Source organism: Mauremys reevesii, linkage group 9 (assembly GCF_016161935.1).
Source record: "Mauremys reevesii isolate NIE-2019 linkage group 9, ASM1616193v1, whole genome shotgun sequence".
In the NCBI taxonomy this organism is placed as follows: Eukaryota; Metazoa; Chordata; order Testudines; family Geoemydidae; genus Mauremys; species Mauremys reevesii.
In genome coordinates this window covers 41,731,225-41,754,200 of record NC_052631.1, presented here as the reverse complement: position 1 = coordinate 41,754,200, position 22,976 = coordinate 41,731,225, and the positions used below count along the sequence as shown (strand labels likewise).

Here is a 22,976-nt window from a genome sequence, read left to right as displayed (position 1 = left end):
CTCTTTTCACACACCTACTTGCAGTTTTGATAAGTTACTGAAAGACAGATAGAGGAGGAGAATCCAAATCAAATGTTTTAAATTAAGGGTTTACTCACTGCTTGTGGGTCCTTATCCTTCCTAGGGTGCAGAGAGTGGGGCTTTGTGAGGAGCACGGAATGTGTGCGTTTATAGGGTGGGGAAAGAATTTAGACAGGAGGCAAGCATTTGAATGTGTAGGTTTTAAGTGAAATAGCAACAGTACAGTGATTTCCATACTACAATCACCTCACTAATCCATGCACTCCAACTGATAGAGGTCTAACTAGTCAGACTAAAAGGATTTGTAAGTATACAATTGTCAGTCAGTAACTGTACATTCTCAGCCAATACCATAGTTTAGAACCATATTAATCCTACTAAATTGGACTTACCCTTGTTTCTATAGCTATCAAATACATCCATCTTTCTAATCTTTTAGGCTAGTAAATAGAAAGCATACTAAAAAGGGAGCAAGCTTGAAAAGCAGAATGACATAACTTCTTAGTCCATTCAGGGTCAGATAATCTTTAGTGAAATTGCACCTCTTAGCTCATACAGGAATAAAAGAACTTAGAGTTACCGGGATGGTATCTGGTAAGTCATCATAACAGCGTCATCTGTATTTGCCATCAGTAACCAGATAGGATCCTGAAGGACATATTTAATGAAATGTTCACTATTTTCCATTTCAGTGTTCTTTTTTGTATTATGATTATTTTCTGAGGAGTCGATGCTTCCAAAATATTTGCTGGTATGACTTGTCTCACTACTGCCTTTAAAAATAAAAAGTGGCTTTTATAATAAATGTCACATGTTCCATTTTAGTACATTGTTTGAACTATGCTTTCCGCTGTAACAGGAAAACCCTTTTAGCCAATCAAAATGCCTGATGGAGGTGTACAATAGAGAACCCCCTTAAAAGTCTCTGAGTAGATCATCTGTGTTAACCTCCTACATCAGAGGTGGGCAAACTACGGCCTGCCCAGCCCCTGAGCTCCTGGCTGGGGAGGCTAGTCCCCGGCTCCTCCTCTGCTGTCCCCTCTCCCCGGCAGCCTCAGCGTGACGCACCGCCAGCACTCTGGGCGGGGTGGCTGGCTCCAGCTGGGCTGGGCAGCGCAGCTGTGAGCTCCTGCCACTTTGAGCGACATGGTGGGGGGGGGGGGGAAGAAGGGTTGGATAAAGGGCAGAGGGCTCCGAAGGGCAGTCAGGGGACAGGGGTGCTTGGATAGGCGTAGGATTCGGTGGAGGCTGTCAGGGGACGGGGGGACGGGGGGGGGCTGGATAGGGGTCAGGGCAGTCGGGGACGAGCAGAGGGGGTTGGATGGGTCAGGGGTTCTGAAGGAGGCAGTCAGGGGGCGAGGCCAGGCTGTTTGAGGAGGCACAGCCTTCCCTACCTGGCCCGCCATACAGTTTCACAACCCCGATGTGGCCCTTGGGCCAGAAAGTTTGCCCACCCCGTCCTACATCCTACAGAGGGAAGTTTCCCACAATAGCTGTTGCTGCCAAACATGGAATAGAAAGTTTGGAATGGTCATATTCATCATCCTATGGGCTATTACCCAGAAAAGACTGCAGCTAAGGAACCCTATTACACTATCTGTAGTCAAAATCCAGTTAAAAATAGGACTGAACGCTTTAGGGGGAGTATCTGAACATTGTCCAATGTTACCCAGAAGCTTTTTTTTTATTATTATTCTAAGATCTGCAGCGTTAGTTTTGATTAAAGAAACAAATACTTTTCAGTTTAAATTAGTTCTTTTAAATAGAAAATGAAGAAAAAACTTATCTATTGATTTGTCACAATTACCTCAAATATCTTCCTACCTGGCCACAGACTCTCTACAACTAAGATAGCATATGTTAGTTGTTCCAAATGCAGCCCAAAGAAAAACATTTAAACAGAAGTCTACATTTCTCCATTTTCAACAAGCTATTACAGCAGCCCGAGACAAATAAAGCTACATGAAATTTTTAAATATCATAAGATTAGGATTGTAAATTAGATTAAAAAAAGAGTATGATTTTACTGTAAAGCTCTTGAGGTAAAAGTGATATCTGTAATAGCTTACAATCCCCCTCTTAATGTTTCACAAGGCACGATTATATTTAACCAGTAAATGTTACCTGTTCTGCTCCCTGACATGCCACAGCCGTTGGATCCAGATCCCAACGACTCAGCAGTTGCTGATACACCACTTCCTGATGAAGCTGAGCCAGTGCCTGAATATGTATCCTCTTGAAGTAAAACATCAAGTAAATCACTGGACATCGAGAGAGCATCACTATTTTGAGCTTCCATTGGAGAATCAATCTGGGTGAGAGGAAGGTGAAAATGAAATCATGACCATTTATTCACTAACATTTATGTTAAATATATGGGACAGACTTCAGTTCTTTACATAAAATTAAGTAACAGTACCTTTTCATAGAGAAAAGGGACAGCTGCACAACACACAGGTAGTCTGACTGATAATTAATTAAGGAGGTAGAAGGAGGTGGGTTAATAGGTTTGTCAGGTAATCTTTTAGTCAAATAACTCATTTAGATTTCAACTACATATTCTTTTTCAACACAAGTTAAACATCTCTCTTCAATGTAAGGAAATAGTTTGTCAAAGGGACCATATTAATGTACTTCACTGTGCTGGAGCCATCTGACTTCTTCTGCAGCATCTAGGTTCTACGGGACAGGAAAGACTAGGAATTATCCCTATTGTAACTTAACTTAAAAAAAATAGCTATCACCATTGCTGTAAGAGGAAAAAAAAAATAAGGCTTGTCTACACACAGTTCCCTAGGGGAGGAAGCTACATGTGTACAAGCATCTTTATACTAGTTTATAATTAGTGCACTCTAGGGGATCGTACCAATAAATATACTTTTTTATAATACAGTAACAGTATTTTTTCTAATCATGGCTCCTCACAATGCTGTACACAGTGTAGATCTCACTATAGGTTCACATGCACCCTTTGCGCACAAGACCGGAGACACACAAGCCATTTGCGCTGGGGCCACACACCTCTGTGCCTCCTTGTGCACCTGCACAAGATCATAAAGGGCAGAGTGGCCACAACCCTCCTTCAGTTCTCTTGCAATACAAGGCGTGTATTGCTGAGGAGTGCTAAAAGTGGAAACAGGGGACAGGTCATAGGATCCACATTGACTACATCTTAAAAAGCCTGTGACTGTAAGGTAAGTAACTGTTCTGTGTAGGTGACAGTGTGGAACTCCACTGAAGTTGACCAGCAAGCAGTATGTACCTGCAGCAGTACCTGGATAGTGTGAGGGAGTGTCTTGTCTATATCAGTCAAACAGAAACTGAAGTACTGCTCCTCTGAACTTGGCATCTGCCCTGGAAGCCATGTGATGTGCATAATGCTTGACAAAAGTTAGCGGGTTGCTCCAGGCATCTTCCTTACAGATCTCGAGGACTGGCATGTTCCAGAAGCTGCTGCCTGTGCCCTAGTGGGGTACGCATTAATGTCCGGAGGAAAAGGCTTGCTAGCCAACCGACAGGAAGTGGAAATACACTGTGTGTATTGATATTTCTACACTTGACCTTTCAACACGCTGGATATGGCCATGCAGAGAAGGGTGAAGAGAGTCTAAAAGGTTGTGTCCTGTTGAGATAACAAAGAAGGCCCTGAAAACGTCTGAAGTATGAAGCTTCTTTTCCCCAGCAAAGAATGCAATTTCAAGAAGAAAAGCAGTAAGATAATAGACTGGTTCAGGAATTCTGAGACCACTTTAGGGAGGAACTTAAGGTGCAATTTCACCACCTTTGTGTCCCTGTCGAAGGATGTTTTGGTCATACATGCTTGGAGTTCATTGACTTTCCATGCTGACATGATGGTCATGAGAGAAAGTCTTGATGGTGAGGTGGTATAACGATCACTGTGATAGAAGTTTGAATGGAGGTTCCATAAGTTGCAGGAAGACAACGTGAAGGTCTCATGTGGGAGTTGGGTCTCTAATTGGAGGACATGGATGAAGAAGGCCCTTGAGAAACCTTGACACTGTAGAGTCAGAGAAGACTGAAAATGACTATCCAAGCATATCACACTGTTGCTGCAGCCAGGTAGACTAGAGCTAAATGCCAATCCTGCCTGTTTTAGGAGCACTATGACCAGAATCTTTGATATCAGAACCTGTATTGGATTTTGGGCTGCCCCTGTGGTGGAAAAAAAATATTTTCAACTTTGAGGAATTAGTCCTCTTGTTGGAGGTCTTTTGGCTTTGTAAAACAATCTCCTGAACCTATAAGGAGTAGTCTGTCAGTCCTACTCATCCAGTCAACATCCAGGCAGTTAGGTGTAATGACTGTGGGTCTAGGTGAAGTATTTGACCCTGGTTCTGAGACAATATGTCGGGACACATGGGAAGGCATACTGGGAGGCTGGCTGGACATATGCACGAGATCCAACATCTAAAGCTGCTTCAGCCAGTAGGGGCTACCATAACTGTAGACATGGTCCCATCGTATCTTGGATATTATCCTGTGGATGGGGGGGGGGAGAAGGATCAGTGAGAAAACATAGGAGTACTTGAGACCAAATGAAGAAAGGCTTCTAGAAGGGAGGCTGGGTTCACATACCCTCTGAAACAGAAGTCCCTATATTTGAAACTGTCCACTGTGGCAAAGAGGTTTATAGTAGGGAGTCTCACACTGGTAGAATATCAGGTCAAGAATGGATTTCTACAGTGACCACTCAAGACTAGTTAAGTTCCAGTTCAAAGTGTGCCAGGTCACTGCTGACTCCCAGAAGATTTAGAGCTACCAAGATTGCCGCAGGCAGATGATGCCATTCCCAGAACTTTGTGGCTTCTAAAAAGAGATGGGATGATTGAGGGCACCCTTGTTTGTTTATATAGCGCACTGCCACTATAAATGGTGCTCTGCCAATGTGCCATCTGTCTGCACTACAGAGTTTGAAGAACAGGCAGGAAAGCCACGGAGGCTAGCCTGACAGCCCTTAGTTCCAAGAAATTCATGTAGAGCTTCAGATGATTCTGACAACATGAGTCTTGCATCTGAAAGTGGTTCTATTGGGTGCCCCAATCTGTTCCTGACATCTGTAACTAGCATAATCACTGGGAAGGAACTGAAAAGAATATTCTCTCATGTTCAGTGGATCTAGCCACCACCTGAGATCCTGTAGGACATGGGGCTAAACTACAACTCATCTGCTCATATGATGCTTGGATACTGTTGTGGAGTCCACAGATTAAGTTTGGCAAGTGGTGTCACATATGCTGATACAGAAATATGGCCTAAAAGCTCAGGGCATGTATGTGCTATTGTCAATTTGACCACACGTCATGCGCTAATTGACTAAAGGGACCAGAACCTGTCCTCCAGCAGATACCTTTGCTGATCTGGAGTTGATCAGAGTTCCTATTAACTCTACCAACAGCAAAGGACAATTCCTGGTAGTTCACCAGGAATCCCAACTGGGAAAGAACGTGATCTAGGGCTGTTTCAATCTTTTCCTGGGACCTTCCTCTTATCAGCCAGTTGCCTAGATGGGGATTCCTGGTTTCTTAGATGTGCCATCTCTACAGCCAGGCACTTGGTGAATACTCTTGATGCTATAGAGAGTCCAAATGGCAGAAACCTGTACTGATAATGGTTGGGACCCACTGTGACCCTTAGGTATTTCTAGTGGACCAGATGGATGGAGATGTGGAAGGATCCTGCAAGTCGAGTTTGGAGCTCCATTTTTCCTCAAATCTAGGACAGGACAAAGACCTCCCTTTTTCTTCAGAAGTACCAGGAGTTTGAAGCCTCTTATGTTCCTGGGGAAACTCTTCTACAGCTCCTAGATGAGGCCATTTCTGTTTCCAATAGTTTCCTGTGAGAAGGATTCATAAAGAGGGATGGGGAAGGTGGTCATATTCTGTGGACTGGTTCTGGTGCTGCTCTTGAACACCTCATTCATCTGAGGATGTGTCAGTATAACGGAGTTTAGAGTCAAGGTTGAGAAAGCTGTTGTCCCCTACTATACTTCAGATGCTCCTTTGCATCACATTCTGTCTGTCTATTGTAAAACTATATATGCTGCCTCTGCTGATACGCAAGCTGAGAGGAGGAAGCCTTTCAAAAGGGTGGAGGAGCACAGATCCCCAGAAGTATAAAGTCACCATAGGATCTTTCAGCAAGAATAGGACACTGTCAGTCCTTTCAATGAACAATTCTGAGCCATCAAAGGACAAGTCCTCAGTTGTGGCTTGTACTTTATGAGGGTTATCTGAAGCTTGGATCTAAGGCAGGGGTGGGCAAAGTATGGCCCGTGGGCCACATCTGGCCTGCGGAACCGTCCTGCATGGCCCCTGAACTTCTGGCCAGGAGGCTAGCCCCCGGCCCCTCTCCTACTGTTTCCCCTAGCCCGCAGCCTCAGCTTGCTTGCTTTGCTGCCAGCACGGTGCTCTGGGTGGTGGGGCTGTGAGCTCCTGGGGCAGCGCAGCTGCAGAGCCCGGCCTAACCCAGTCTCTGTGCTGTGTGGTGGTGGTGACAGCATGGCCTGCCTGCAGCCAGGTGGAGTGGCTGTAGCACCGCCAGCCACCAGTGCTCCAGGCAGTGCGGTAAGGGGGCAGAGAGCAGTGGGGGTTGGACAAAGGACAGGGGAGTTCGGGGTGGAGGTCAGGAGATGGGGGTGTGGATGGTGGTCGGGGGGGAAACGAGTTGAATGGGGGCAGGGATCCCAGGGGGCAGTCAGGAAGGAGGGGGGGTTGGATGGGGTGGCAGGGGGCAGTCAGGGGCAGGGGGTCTGGGGGCAATCTGGGGAGAGGGAGAAGGGGTGGTTGGATGGGGCAGGGGTCCCATCAGGAATGAGAGGAGGGGTTGGATGAGGCGGCAGGGGTCCGGGGGCAGTCAGGGGACAGGGAGCGGGTGTGTGTGGATGGGGCAGGGGTCCCAGAGGGGCCCATCAGGGAACGGGGGGGGCGGTGTTGAATGGGAGGGGCAGATAGGCAGTGGGGACCGGGCCACGACCCTCTCCCCTAACCGGCCCTCCATACAATTTACAAAACCCGATGCGGCCCTCAGACCAAAAAGCTTGCCCGCCCTGATCTAAGGTCTACCAACTCAAGACATCAGCTAGGGCAAGTCTTACTGTCACTGGTGGTAAAAGGGAACCAAGAGAGGGCAGAGACCATGCCACCTTTTAAGCCCTCATATAGCAGCATGAGGGAGCACAGGGCACATGTACAGTTATGGACACTGCTAGTCAAAAAAAAAAAAATCCAGTCTTGTAGGCATGAGGCACATGTGCATCTACAGTGGGATCCAAACTGACACATGCCATTGTAACTACATTGGTGTTTCTTTGGGTATGGAACACGCGTGTAGACCAGCCCAAAGTTTTGCGGGGTGACTAAAAATTGAGGTTGGGCAGAGGATTTAGAAGTGACATTTGTATGGACTAATTCTAACAGCAAATTAGACCTGTATAGAAAGTATTACCCATCGTTCTTTCATGTTGAAAAGCTCCATCTCAGTAAAATATTTCACAACAGGTACATTCAAATTATGCTTTGAAGGCTTATGAAACAAAATATGTACCAAACATTTTAGGAAGCTCAGACAAGAAAGAAAAGTTTACAGTGAAAGCGTCAACAAGATGAACTGTTAGTGGTTAAGTAAGACACTAGGAAACATTTTCTACATCTCAGAGCAGGTTCTAACTGAAAAGGAGCCTTACAGTTATATTGTAAAGGTTTTGCTGCAAGTTAGGTCAAGGATACTTGGAGATTCAAGCTTTTGACTGAATATATTAAAAATAGAAAATTAGCTCAAGTATAGCATATGATACACTCCGACCTGGAAAGGTAGAACTTTCAGTAAGTTTAATTTTCATGACTAGCATAAACACAGAAATAGCTTGTTTATGAAAATTGAATTTTCCACTCTATCATCTTGCAAAAGTGAAATATCAAAAATGTAATTAGTACAGCAGTTTCTGTTTCAAGTCAATCAAGTTCAGAGTTTTTCTTCTTTAAAAAATGCAACATAACAGAATTAAGAATGTCAGATGAAGAAATTGACCGAGATTGAGAGAGTCCTAAGAAAAGTTACACATATGAATTGTTCAGACCAGTAATCTATCTAGTCCAACAGTCTCTGAAAATGGACAGCATTAGCTGCTTCAGAAAAAGATGCAAGAAAACCTGCTACAGACAATTATAGAATAAACTGCCCAATGGGGAAGTTTCCAATTTTTGAGAGTTAGCGGTTATGTATTAAAAATATTATTAATATTAACTTTTACACTAATTAAAAAAAACACCTTATCTAATTTAACTAGATATCCTCATCTATATAAATCTGATTTTTTAAAAATCATATTATACAGTCAGCCTCAATGATATTTACTGGTAAGAGAATTCTGTAGGTTAATCATGTATCATGTAAACAAGTATTTCCTTTTGTCAGTTTTAATTTGTTGCCTTTAATTTTTGTTTATGTCTCCTTTTCTGGTGTTATGAGAAGGGATAAATGAAAGCACACAATTTACCTTCTTTGTGCCGTCTCTTTTTTTATTTGTCTTTTTTCTAAACAGTCTCAATTTTATCAATCCCTCTCCATATAGTTCTCATCATCTCTTGGACCCTTCTATTTCTGCTCTCTCTCTCTTTGAAATAGGGTGATCACGATTGATCATTTGACTATGCCACATGAGGACATTCCATTGGCTCAGATAATGACATATTTTCAGTATTATTTTTCCATCCAATTCTTTATACATTCTAACATTTGTTTGCTTTTGACTACCACTGCACATTGAACAGAAGTTTCCATTGAGCTGTTCACAATGACATTAAGTTGTTTTCCATGTAGTTACTTACTTTCAAACCCAACTGATGAGCATGAGTAATACAAATTATTCCTTTCAATGTACAATACTTTGTATTTGTCAACAATGAATTTTTTCTCTCAAGTTTCTCACACAGTATTCTGCAGAGGTGCACCTATTACATTAACTCATTGTTTGAAAACCTGATACAAGGAAAAGCATCTAGTAAGCACACTTTGTACTCTAGAAATGAAACCGGACTATTTGTTTCACTACCTGAAAGCTTCCCCCCCTTAAAATAATAAGCTTTATGATCCATTGTGGGTAGAATAGTGTTTAAAAAAAAAGTTCTTCCCCCTCTTGTCTAAATTACAATTTAACAAACAAACAAACAAACCCCCACCACATCCAAGGATCTAAATTCAGAAAATTTTGACCAACCCTAAATATGGATGAGTCTATGTTTTTTTAGTGTTTTAATCTAATTAACCTTTAAGAGGAGAATATTGCATGGTCTGCTTAAACTAGTTAAGACTTATAAAATCACAGGGCATTCACTGTGCACTCTCTCTCTCTGCACCAACTCAGAGGTATCTGGATCTTGCTTAATATGCCAAGAAAATGGCTATAGCTCCACAGAGCATAATTTAAACACACACATGCTACCGTAAGACAACAGTTCTATGAAGCAAAAGTTATACATATTGGTTAACTCTTTTGCAAGCGGGAGGGATAGCTCAGTGGTTTGAGCATTGGCCTGCTCAACCCAGGGTTGTAAATTCAATCCCTGAGGGTGCCATTTAGGGAACGGGGGTAAAAATCTGTCTGGGGATTGGTCCTGCTTTGAGCAGGGGGTTGGACTAGATGACCTCTTGAGGTTCCTTTCAACCCTGATATTTTAGGATTCTATGATTATAGCCTGGGATTTCCCAATGAGCACTAAAGTAAAATGCATCAGAGATTTTAGCGTTGAAAATAAAACACTGGGTGATGGCAAGGTCCTAACATTTTGGAGATAGGAATTCCAGGGCATATGCATTAGCATCAATACATTTTGCATCAACAACATCATCAAAAATCCACATTCCCAATAACTATTTTTAGGGATTCCATACAGGTTAACGCTGCTATATCATTTACTACAATTAACTGCATAATATTTAATGACTCATAAGTACACAAGAAACAGTATACATATCTTGGGTATGTGCATGCACATGCCTCTCCCCCTCCCCCAACCAATATTTTTAAGGGGCTAACAGGGGTCCAAATCATCTATTAGCCTACTTCAATGTTGTTAAATCCTGTATAGCAAACATTATTCTAACAGAGATCCTCTTATTTTCAGAGTTTAAATTCAACAAAATCAACGCCCACATGTTGATCCTTGAAATTTAAGGAACCTGAGGTAAAGGGAAACTGACTGATGGTCCATACAATTTTACTATACCAAGTAGACCAAGGAAAAGCTAAAATGGTGTAGAGATACATATATTAATTAATTTCCTCATTTCATTTGCCAATGTACTGTACATTGGATTTTAAAATTACAAAAATGTGTGCTTAGTCCACAGTTATATTTCCCCTTATTTGCCCCTCAAAGCTTGTAACCAAACAGTTTAAATAATTAAGTTGCTAAGACGGTTTCTTAGAATCAGGTTCAATTCTCTTCGCAAAAAGAATATTGTGTGTTCATATTAACTGAATAAAATGTAACAGGTCTTGCAATATACATAATACATTTCCAAACCTCTTCTACTAACTTTATATTATAAACTTTTTAAAGCAATTAAAAAGAAGTAGTAACAAAACAGCATGCTGTTTTTGTTCAGTATGAAAACAAATTTCATTTCTCTTCTTTCCCTCAGGGAAAGAGTAAGTTTAAAGTAATTTATTTCACTAGAATGAGCTCACTGGAAAAGTCCGAATTTCCAACCTAAACTTGAGGGTAGGTTTAAGGAGATTACATTGAAACTCTGCAGCAAAAAAGCAAAATTGTACAGCTTTGAAACTGATGTTACATGAATTACTGTTGGGACAAGAAACTCAGTTTTAAACTTTTCTGAAGTATTTCTGCACATGGACTATGAAGAATAGCTATGTTCAAAGTGTAAAGATGTATTTTTTTTCCCTGGAAACTATATGCAATACTTACAGGAGAGGATCCTTTTCTGCTGCTGTCATCAGTTATGGGTTTGCCTGTGGCTCCTCCTTCAATTAAAGCTCCATGTAAACCAGCAGCAGCTCCACTTTCAGCACTTTTGGGGGTTTCTTCTAATTGCAGAAGGTTTAGCTGTAGAGGAGAACTGCACCTGGACTGGAACAAAGGTGGTGAGGCCTGATCTTGAGGACCAAGAGACTGTGGCGTGGAGGAACGGGATGGATCATTTCGTGATTCCATGGCAGGAGTCTTTTCACTTTCTGCTGGTGTATTATAATGGAATGGTTGTGTTGGAAAGAATGTCTCTTGAGGGAAAGGATTTGGGACAGCTAATGGCGGCTGTGCTGAAAACACTGACTGTGAAGAGAAAGTAGGATCAGCAGAAAAGTTAGGCTGGCCGTTGTAAAGTGTCTGGGGTAAATTATTGTTCATTTGAGGGTACATGTAGTTGGGGAGCACAAGTGCTACCACTGGTGTTACAAGAGGTGCAGAGAACTGTGATGGCTGCATAGGACAATTATTTCCAGAATCTGGTAAATCACTGAAACCAGAAAGGCAAGCCTCAGGACCTGGTGGCACAGTTCCTGCTGCTGAAAAAACCGGAAGTGGATATGCAGGCATAACAGCAGGGAAAGACATGGCTGAATGGCTAGCTTGAGAAGTATCTGATGGTGACCAAGCTGTACTATTTAGGCCTTGCAGAGGAAATTGATGAGGGGGATTGGGTCCAGAAGTTGTACTGTCCGAGGATTCCTGTGGTTTAATTCGTTTTAGTTTTGATTTCCTGTTCTTTCCACTTTTCCTCCAGGACTGATCTACTCCAGAAGTACCATTTCTTTGCCCACGAGCACCTAGAACACAGTGGGAAATAATTATATCAAATTGTGAAGTGTCCCCTTCAAGTCATTCTCAGAAGCTGCTGAAAATTGTGTCTGTTGCTCTATTCCAACAGAATGGAACTGACTAGGGAGTAGTCAGGCTCACTCTTCTGCCTCTGGCACAGAAACTTTGCAGGAGCAGCTGTATTAGCACAATTGCAGAGAAAGGAAAATCAAGAGGAGGGGGGAAAAGCTGTGCATTTTGTGCCCAAATGTAGTCCTTCACCGCTTTGGCCAACAGTTTTGATGCAGTGACTTCAGTTTTTGAGGGGTGAGTACCTCTAGAATTCTCTCTAGTCAATAAAAACAGCAACTATAGAAATGCAATTCTAGCCCTCTTTGTGTTAGAGAATCACTGCCACACAGGCCTTTAATTTGGGAGGGAGCTCTAAAGACTCTCAAGCAAGGAAAAGAGGAAATAAACTCAGAACAAAAGATGTAGCAAAACTAGGAAGTGGTGTGGCAATTTTTTTTTTAGGAAAAGGTCTTTTTATGTAGAAGAGCGTGTTGCTTTATTTTATGTGGAAGACTACACTAAAATTTTCTTTTTGTTACGAACTAAACTGCTGTCAGTAGTCAACTGGATTGATAGATGAAAGAAATTCATAAATTTCACACGTTTGAAAATCTCCATTCTGGCACACACTTGCCAGAAAGCAGGAAAGAAAGTTTCTTGATTATCAGTGGTGTTAAACACCTTGCTGTGGATTGTGCATAGTATGTAGATGTCAATAACTACATGGTACATGAGCCATAATTAAAAATTGAATTCTGCCCTCTCAGACTGAGTTTGACACAGCTGAACTGATTTTAGATCAGCAAATACTTTAGTTCCCTACCCGATAATATCATCATCTTTCATGATCATTTTCATTCATCACCATCACAAAATTACTTATAACTACATGTATCCATTGGTTCCAAAACTTGGGATGAGGCTGCCCCATTGTTTTTAATATTAATGTAAAATGCACTAGCACACACTTTGTAGAAGTTCACATCCTATCATAAAGAGGTTAGTAGAATTTTAATCTTCTGTTAAAATATTGATCATACACACTATAGAAGTGAAGAACAATCCCACACATACAAGTTTAAATATTACTTTTATGGATTTGATTTTCAAACAAGAGATTCATAGATGAAATATTTTGTCATAATTTTTCATGGCAACTTGTAGTACAGTAGAACCTCAGAATTACAAACACCAGAGTTAGTAACTGACCAGTCATCCACACGCCTCATTTGGAACTGAAAGCATGCAATCAGGCAGCGGCAGAGACAACAAAAGCAAATACAGTACAGTACTGTGTTAAATGTAAACTACTAAAAAAATAAAGGGAAAGTTTAAAAAAAGATTTGACATAGTAAGGAAACTGTTTCTGTGCTTGTTTCATTAAAATGAAGATGTTAAAAGCAGCATTTTTCTTCTGCATAGTAAAGTTTCAAAGCTGTATTAAGTCAATGGTCAGTTGTAAAACTTTTGAAATATAACATTTTGTTCAGAGTTACAAACATTTCAGAGTTACGAACAATCTCCATTCCTGAGGCGTTCATAACTCTGAGGTTCTACTGTATGTTTTGTTGATTTATATTTTAAAGATCTAGTAACAGAATCCTTGGTGGTTCCCCAATGCGAGGATAGGAGAACCTAACCATGCCCAGTTATCTACATTGCGCAGTTCCTTACTATTTGCAAGGGTGTGTGCGCTCTGCCCTTTGTGGGCCTTCTTAAGTCTCTCCAGATGGGGGATCAAAATGAAAGTCACAACCCCCAAGATGTTCAGGGATAATTCCTCTCTGCAGCCCCAGTAATTGGGTGTGTTTGGCAAGTCTAAAGTGCTACCAGCAATCCAGCTCCAAAGTAGTGGGTTTTGGGGAGATCGCTCTGGCTGGGCCTCTGAGGTCTGCTTTACTCTCTTCTGGGTTATGGTGAAGGTCTCTGGCTAGGGGTTCCATCCACAGCTTCAGGAGTCACTCCTACAGTCTGCTGCTTCAGGCAATCCTGCTCCTTCCCCTCCCCGTTCCCCCACAGGTAACTGCAGTTTAAAAGCTTTCTAATTATCATGCATGATTGACAGGGCTGGAGAGATGGGGCTAGCTCCACCACCTGGACTCTGAGGCCTTCCTCATCTGTGTGGGATCTATACACCCCATCACAGGTATAGCATAACATCTCACGTTTAAAGGACTTACCAATTTTATCCTTTATGCTATAGATCAACAGCGGTCAAACTGTGGCTCATGAGCCACATGTGGCACTTTTACTGTTAAAGTGCAGCTTAGAAGCCCCGCATGTCTCCCCATTCTCTGCCTACCAATTGGGGGTCAGGCGGAAGAACTCAGGACCTCTGCCTTGCAGTGTGGTAGGGGCTTCAGCAGGAGTGGGGATGAAGCCCCAAGCCCCAGCTCCTGGCAGGTGTATCCCAGCTTTCGAACTTCTGAAGATTGTTGTATGCGGCTCAGAAGGCCTGTAAGTTTGACCACCCCGTTATAGATTCGTTAAATTCAAATGCAATAAATCTTCAATTTGTAATTGATGCCAGTTATCAATATGAAAGATACAACTATCCATGCCTATTTTACATATAATGTTCCCTTCTATTGTTTCTGCCTACCACTGTGCCCTACAGACCCGTGTCCCTTCTCCATTCCGTTCTGAGCTTCCTGGAAGGAGCAGGATTTCATATCAGGGTTCAGTGAACACTGAAGCCTAACTTTAGCCAAAGAAAAATGACAATTGCACTTGTACCACCCTTAAAGTGATCCATGGTTTAACAATAGCTTCTGAACCTGCAACATCTAAGATATGTTTTTTTCTGTTCACAGATAACTTTAATGGTTAAAACAAAGTTCAAAAGACAACAACTATTGCCTTACCACGTTCACCATGATGTCCTTTGGGTCTATCTCGTAAGTAGTAATTGCAGCGGGATTGAAAAATCTTGAATCTTTTGATTTCTTTGAATTTATTCAAAAAGCTCTGCTCTTCTTTTTGTGTATGCACTGCAAGGATTTCCTTTGTAAGTCCCAGCTTCTTAAATGGCTCTTTTTCCTGGTTTGCATGTATAGCGCTGGATGGAGGGACAAGAAGTTGACTATCTAAGAGTTCTGTTCCACTAGGACCATCTTCTATCATTTCTAGAACAAAAGTGAAAAAAATATTTAAGGCAAATGAGGCAAAATATTCTGCTAATTTTAAAATTAAGACTTTACAATAAAAGCACTGTAACTCTAAAATGTCTGTCTGTAAGTATTCTATAGCAACAAAAAAGCGTACATCATCCCATTGTAATTAGCTATTCCATTATCAACCAGTGGTAAAATGTCTTAAATTAAGCTATTCATCTCAATAATAAGTACTGTACCTAATTCAGGTTGTGGTTTTTTGTCCCCAACATGAACTATGGTGCTACTGTAGCTGCACTGACTGGTGAAGGATACAACACTTTCTGGTTTCCCAAGTAAAGCCAAAGAGGTTAAGTGAGCACCAACTACCGGAGGACCATTTGATTTATCAGATGTCTTCAACACAGCAGGGTCTATATGAGTTTTCAACAGCACTCTTTCTTCTTTAGAAGAGAAAACGTTAAAACTTCATTAGATGAAACATGAAATAAGCTAATGAAAAAAAAAAATCAATCGCCTGCGTCATAGAATGCCAGAGACTGAATTGCTTTTGAGAAGAAAGCAAAGTTATTCAGATTCTGTTCATTCCCAATAGTTGAGCAAGGGCCAACGTGTTAATATCAGATATTACCCCAACTTCCAAGACAACATACTATTACCTTCTAACACACACACACACACACACACACACACACACACACACACACACACACACACACACACACACACACACACGTATTTCCATTGATGATAGCTTAAATTTACAGATAGGCAAAGTAAGAAGAATGCTTCTTGAGAACTTAGTGTTTGATTTAAGGATATATTTTGACATGTGATGTTGACAATTTGTGTTTTAACAGTTATAAAGCTTTAGCTTTTTGAATCTCAATGTCTACTGTCATTAAATAATTGTCTGACCCTCCCCATAACTTCTAACGATTATGAACATTTAAAAAGATAAAAAACAAAACAAATGCTTAAAAACAATATTAGCTGTCAAAATTATAAAAAATAAAAACAAAATTCTGCCATGCCTATTTACATATTCCTTCTGCCTCCCTTTCTACTCCCTTTTCCAACAATTATGCCAACCTTAGATATGGGGGGAGGGATCGCTCAGTGGTTTGAGCATTGGCCTGCTAAAACCAGGGTTGTGAGCTCAATCCATGAGGGGGCCACTTCGGGATCTGGGGCAAAAATCAGTACTTGGTCCTGCTAGTGAAGGCAGGGGGGCTGGACTCAATGACCTTTCAAGGTCCCTTCCAGTTCAAGGAGATAGGTATATCTCCCATTATTATTATTACTGGAGATGTGATAGCCATCAAGAATTCTCTTTTTAAAAGTACAACGCATCTTTGGTTACTTTAAAATTGTATAATTATTTATAACTAGTCATATCCAATGCTTGCCTCTTAATTGATTTGCTTTAGCTTTGACCCCCAGGAAAGTTATATATGTATATTAATATGCTCAATGCACTTGTGTGATTACCATAACAAACACAGCTGTTCAAACATCAAAACCAAAATAAGATTATATAGTTATTTCTATTGTGATTAACTGTCAAGGCCTTCAGAAACTCACAAATTAAGGGAATCTTAACCACAAACAGATTATCAAACTACAAAAGCTGCAAACATTCATGAATTTTCATAATGAAATTGTAAGAAGACATTTCATCAATTGTCTTTGACAGTGCAGAAGTTACCCTAAGCTAAAGTTATTTAGAATTTTGATTTCACGGCCACATTGTCTTGCTAGACATGAGACTGTCAAAATCGAACATGAGCATTCTTTCCCTCTCCACCTAAAAAAATCCATACTTGATAATGTTCTACACAGAACTGATGTTTTTGCTAAATCCTAATTAAAAATTAGGTTAATTAATACCTCCTGATGGCTTTATGGTATTATCAGCTGTTTTTCGCTTGTGATCATCAGAACTCAGTGAAGCAGCATTGTTTGACGAAGGTTCACATTTTCTCTTTACTGTGACAGGTATGCTGCAACTCTCCAAGTACCTATATAATAAGTGTTTAACAAAGATAAATAAAAATGTTGCAAACTTAGGGGTTAAAAACAGTTTACACACCAACAATACACATTGGATGGAAGCCTACCTGATGACACTGTCTAAACAACTAATCTGTTGATAGGAATACACAGGCTGTTCCTTCCAAGCCAGTTCCTCTGTAACCACATTCTTATGAGCAGCAATGGCTACAGTATCCTTTTCAGTTATATCTTCCATCCGAACACTCGAACAATTTGTTTTTTCTGTATAAAGATTCATGCTTATTACAAGTTAACCCTTCATAACTCTTAAAATAAAGCAGATGTAAATCAAACCCTAATTTATGTCCTTCTTCTGAATGACTCAGAAGTTATCCTTCATTAAAATATAGTAAAACCAGTAAATATTGCAATAAAATGTTTGTGCCAGTCACATGTAACAGAAGTATTGCATAAATGTTTTTCACAATTAGCGGAAAACCAATAGTCCTCATAATTTTAACTTGAAATTTAATTTATATTATGATGAATTCAGTACTTACTTATTTTCAGTCAGCATAATCAAAACAGAATTTATGAAGGTCTGAGGACTACTAGGGTGGATGTAAAGTATTAAGGAACCAGGAGAATAGCCAAACTCTTTGAATATCCAAATTTTAAATCTTATGAGTGACAACAAGTTGAAAGTATCTATGAATTTTTGGAGTTACAAGCAGAAAGAAAAATTTTTACTTGTTTTTGTAACATTTTGTCCCTTCCTAAATTTAGCTTTTCACTTTAAAAACTGTGAGCTCAATTCATGTGCCTCATGATATTTTCTCTGAGTCACACCACAGTTGTTGGGCTGAGGCATTTGGTACAATATCTATGCTGACATGACCTAATACCCACTAAAAAAATGTAATTATCTGATGGTTTGGTGGAATACTCCCCAGTAAGGCTAAAGAGAACAGTGTGCAATGAAGACAGGATCTAGAAAAGCTCTCACTATACATCTTCTTACAACTGCACATATATTATGTACCAACAATGTTGCAGTACAAAATAAAATCCCTGCCTGAAGGAATTTACTACTTCCAGAAATAGAACAAATATGCAAGAAGAGAGACAGAGAATAATAATTAAATTACTTATAACATAGTATAATCCAAATAGTTATCTTAGAACACACTTAGCTATTAAGTCTTTGAAAGTTGTCCATCACAAAAATATTCAATTAACTGGAAAAATCCAAAAAGATATTTGATACAATTCTCAGACATTGAACTCACATCCATAAAGTACTAAATAAAAGTAATGTTCTGTTGTTTCCCAGTTAGTATTATAGTCTGACAGTCAGATTTTGTCTGATAATTGTATTTAGTTACTTTAAACACAGCTGACTTGAACAAAAATCTGAAATTCTGCTGTTTTACAGAAAAAAATGCAAGCTCTTGCTGCTTTACCTCCAAAAGACTTTTTCTTATGTTCCAGCTTCACTCTTCTATCAGTGAAAACATGTTGTCCTTCATTTCTGGCCATATGCACATCTTGACATGTCACCTGAAAAGTGTCAAGGGGTGTGTGAAGAGAAAAAATAGTCACTAGAAAATTTTGGCTTATTCATACATATTGGGTCCTTAATGAACTCCCTAGGCTTCAGAGCCCAAGCTCCAACCTTAGACGCAACTTCAAAGAGCTTTGCTGTCCACACGGCTATTTTTAGAGTGCTAGTGCCAGCCTCACAAACCCAAGCCTATTGACCTGAGCTGAGAAGGTCATTTCCACATGCTGAAAGGATTGGTAAACACGATTTTTTTTTCTTGATTGAGAAAGCAAAGACTTACATAATTTTACTACACACTGTAGTTGACATAGTCGCATCTTAGACGGCATTTAATTCTTCCAGAGTTAGCTGGGGAGCACAAACTACCAAGAACAAAACACTTCTTCCCAAACTATTGGGCCATTTATCATTTAAAACTAGCAACTGAGCTGGCAGAGGAAGATTAGAAAAAGTATATTCTACACAACAGACTCAGTCCCATTTTTTGAGAAAAAAAATGCTTAATATAGCATTTCAAAAGAGATCTGCCTACCTTTTTAAAAACCATTAAAAAAACATTCTTAGTCTATCCTCACAAAATGTATCATCATTCTGACCCTGCCTCTGTACTTGCTAGAATAGTTTAAAAAAAAAAAAAAAGCTGTATTTCTAATGTTCATGTTTAGAAAAAAAAATTGTTAAAATCAAGATTGGTAAGGTAGAAGTCTTAAATAAGGTTTTACTGAATGCTAAGATACTTTTTCCTGCACATAATATTTGTGCTGATCAGTAGAAAACAAAGACAATGATATACTCGAAAGCCCACAGGAGTTGTAACACAACAGCAGGATCAGTAAGAAGCTATATTAAATAATTTTTAAAAAATATTTCTCAGAAGAATCTGCAAACTTCTGCAGTCCAGATATGAATGCCAGCCCTATGCTAAGGACACAAATACTAGAACTGGGAGAAATTTTCCAGTGAATGGTAAATTGGCCAGAAAAAATGCTTCTAGGTCCAGGCAACCAGAGCAGTCGTCCTGGGCACCGTCTTCCAGAGGGCTCTGTACCAGTCAGAGCAGTGGGTTTTTTGGCTCTGTTTCTCCAGGTGGGCACCAAAAACATCATCTGTCCTGGCCAGCAAAAGACCCAGGACCATTCCTCTTTTGGGGGGCATCAAAACTATTAGTGAATTCAGGTCCAATCCAGTGAATAGTTTCAAACAAAAATGGAAGAGAGTACAAAAAGTCAAAACAACACATTTCAACTTGTCATTTCAAAAAATCAGTTCATTATGAAATTTAGCTAATAAAAGGATCCATAGATAAAAGTATCAAAAAACAACCAAAAATGAAAAACCAAAAAAAAATAAAAAAAAAAATAAAAATTCTTTTCAGATTGAACTAAAATGCTGCAGTCAACCCAAAACAAAAATTCAGTTTTACTCTGAACTGAAATGAGTTGTTTTCATACTTTTTTTTATTCAACCCCCTGAACTAAAAAAATCAGCTATTTGCTAGGCTCTAACTAGGGGTGCGGCAGTGTTATCAGTCTTTGGGTTCCTTTGCCAACAAGAATCTCAAGGCCCAGGCACAGCCTCAAAGGACACTGCTATTCAAAAGGAATCTTTTCCCATGCACATGAGCAGAAACCGTATGGACAATCATTCAAAGAGCCAAACTACTCCACTCCTAGGCAACTGTCTCACACTTGCAATGCGGTGGGGGTTATTTCCTCAACTTAGGCTATCCACACATCATACAAGTTCACTGTAGAATGTCTCACAACCCTCATAGGAAGAAGACAAATACACACATTTCCTCCCCATCATTTTTTCCATCCATAAACAGGTAAGCCAGCGAACTAGCTCTTCCCTTACAAAATTAAGGAAAAAAAGTTTTGACAAACTAATAAAGCTCTGTCCCTGCTTAGAAGTGGATTAAGCTTTTGTGGGGCCCTGGGGCAGAGCAAGTAGGGCCCCTCCCCACCCCTTCCATCTGCAGGCCCCTGGTCCCTCCCTGCTCCTGCTGGGGAAATGGGGTGAGGGTACGGGGGCTTCCCCTGCCCACCTGGCGCTCCTGCCAGGAAGTGGGGTCAGGGCACAGAGCCTTCCTCCACTCCCTGGCAGGAGCACCGGGCTGGTGGAGTGAGACAAGCCCCTGTGCCCCGACTCCTCTCCCCAGCAGGAGCGCCGGGCAGGCGGAGCAGATCTGTGCCCATTTTTCCAGGTTCTCCGGGCACAGGACCCATTGGCCCACTGCTAATCCGCCACTGTTTTTGGTCCTGGATAGGAATTCCTCTCAAACAGGACCAACCATCTCCCCAACTTTTCTGCTGGAAGGACCTGGCCAGAGCCACAATGCAGCAGTAACCTCGGTCCCAGCCCAGAATTTGAAACCACAGTAACAGTGAAAATCATTTTCAGTTATAGAGAGTTTTGTACCAAAGACTTCATTTAAAAAATAAAATTAAAAAAAACTTACATGCTTGTCCTTTAGCGTCTCTTCATTGTTGTTCCCATTGCTGTCACTGGATGATGCTATACTCATTAAATGCTCATGTGATCCATTGCTCCCCAAGCTTCCATAGCCACTAGATCCACTGTTGTGTACAGGCTGCAAAAAAAAATATTAGCAATCAACTTTAACAAAAGTTAAGCTCATACTGATGATTCAGAATGAGAAAAATTAGCAAGATTCTATAGCTGCATGCTTTCTTAAGATCCCAGACAAGGATACATTTGACTATACCTAGATATCAAGGCAAGTACAATACTGTACATATATGAGCAATTATTTCTAGGATTGCACCCTCATGCCCCAAATCAGGCAATGAGCTCTCAACAGGCACAATCCAGTGAAGTCATGAAACCCCAAAGGAGTCAACAGGACTCTGCACAAAGCAAAGTTCATTGTAGGGTTGGGGTAGTTTAAAATATACTTTAATGTGGATAGTATATTTGACTTCTAATAAAGAAATCACAGCAAGTTAAAAGACGGCATGATTTTGAATGCATCACTGACAGTATTTCTACCTGGTCAAATATACCTGTATCACTTTTGATAAAGAGAAAATAGTATCTATTAATGTCTTTATTGTTAGACTGAGTGGGACTATTGTGTAGCCTCTTAAAATTCCAGATAAAAAAAGTTTAAAAATCAATGCGATCAGCCAAAAAAAGAATTCAAAATTTATGACATGGAAAAAACACACAACTGTTTAAAAACCTAACCATCATCAGACAAAAAAAAAAGTTAAGTATAAAGCTATAACTCACTCCATCATGGGATATTAAAGGCAAATTGTAGTTTTAAATAACAGTGTCTTGCAGTCTGGAAAACTGTCATTAAGATTCAATAATTAACCTTAAGTCTACCTCTGTGTAATATATTGACAGTCTTATGCATGGAATAGTGCCAGCATCTGTTGGATACTTGGGGAACTGCAGGCATTGGTTGATTTGGAGCGTATTAGTGGAGTATATGAATTTATGTGGTCCTAATCCAGTGATCCCCAAACTTTTTACCTTGTGCCCCTCCTTACTCGTCTGTGCTCACCACTCCCTCCCAGAGCTGGGGCCGGGAGCCAGGGCCCTGGGCACAGGGCTGGGGGCCAGGAGCCAAGCTGGGTGGCGCTCACTCCCCATGGGAGCTGGCCCAGCCCCCAGCTGTGCCCCCGAACGTTCCTCCATGCCCCCTCCACAGGGGATGCACCCCAGTTTGGGGACCTCTGTCCTAATTTGTCATGCAGGAAGATAACCATTTTCCAGCCAAAAGTATTTTGATCTCTTCATTATGATGCTTGTAACAGCTCCCATTAAGGGGAATTAATTGGAGTTGGCAGGGTGTGGCTCATTGCCGGGCTAAAGAACAAACACCTGTGGGTTTTGTGGGCCAGGGGGCTGTATAAAGCTCACAGGAAGGAAGCAGAAAGGGAGGAGCTTTGGGCTGGAGTTCCCAGCTGCAGAAGCTAGCTGTCCCCCAACGGGCTACCTGGACTGAACTAAACTGTATATACAAGGTAGTGGGAACAAACACTGAAAATAAAAGGGCACTGGTGTTTGCACAGAGAGGTCTCCGGTTGGTTTCTGAGAGGAGCGGTGAAGCATGCCACTACAATGCTGAACAGGCCATTTTGTCTGAATTGGGAGAATGGACTGCAATGCAATTTATTCTTGTTACCTCTGCTATGGTGATTGGGCGGGGGGTAGGGGAGAATATAACTTTTGTAATTAAAAAGTAAACTGTAATCATTTAAACTATTGAATGGGGAGGGTAAAAGGCTGGGTACATTTGTTGGTGTAGGTTGTGGGATGCCTGATGTAAAATGCAGATGGGGTCATAAGGCCATAAGTTTTTGATTGTAAATTTGTGTAAAGGAATGTGTTACACAATAGAGAATTAGATAATTAAACAAATGACTTCTGTATAATAGGGGCAATACACTGCTACCGCAA

The 22,976-nt window shown here is 40.8% G+C and overlaps 1 protein-coding gene across 16 annotated transcripts in view; it reads right to left on the bottom strand.

Moving 5' to 3' along the window:
* Positions 1–22,976, bottom strand: part of PER2 (period circadian regulator 2) — a 92,706-nt gene that overhangs the window by 6,542 nt on the left and 63,188 nt on the right. For 15 of the 16 annotated variants that reach the window (XM_039487766.1, XM_039487768.1, XM_039487752.1 and 12 more), the window contains 9 exons: positions 21,004–21,135; positions 18,442–18,538; positions 17,104–17,260; positions 16,874–17,004; positions 15,223–15,426; positions 14,735–14,995; positions 10,971–11,827; positions 2,146–2,332; positions 602–794 (listed from right to left, as the gene is read on the bottom strand). In XM_039487766.1, the coding sequence (XP_039343700.1) occupies positions 602–794; positions 2,146–2,332; positions 10,971–11,827; positions 14,735–14,995; positions 15,223–15,426; positions 16,874–17,004; positions 17,104–17,260; positions 18,442–18,538; positions 21,004–21,135 (2,219 nt within the window). The remainder of the gene's footprint in view (positions 1–601; positions 795–2,145; positions 2,333–10,970; positions 11,828–14,734; positions 14,996–15,222; positions 15,427–16,873; positions 17,005–17,103; positions 17,261–18,441; positions 18,539–21,003; positions 21,136–22,976) is intronic. The other variant, XM_039487767.1, reaches the window with a different exon arrangement.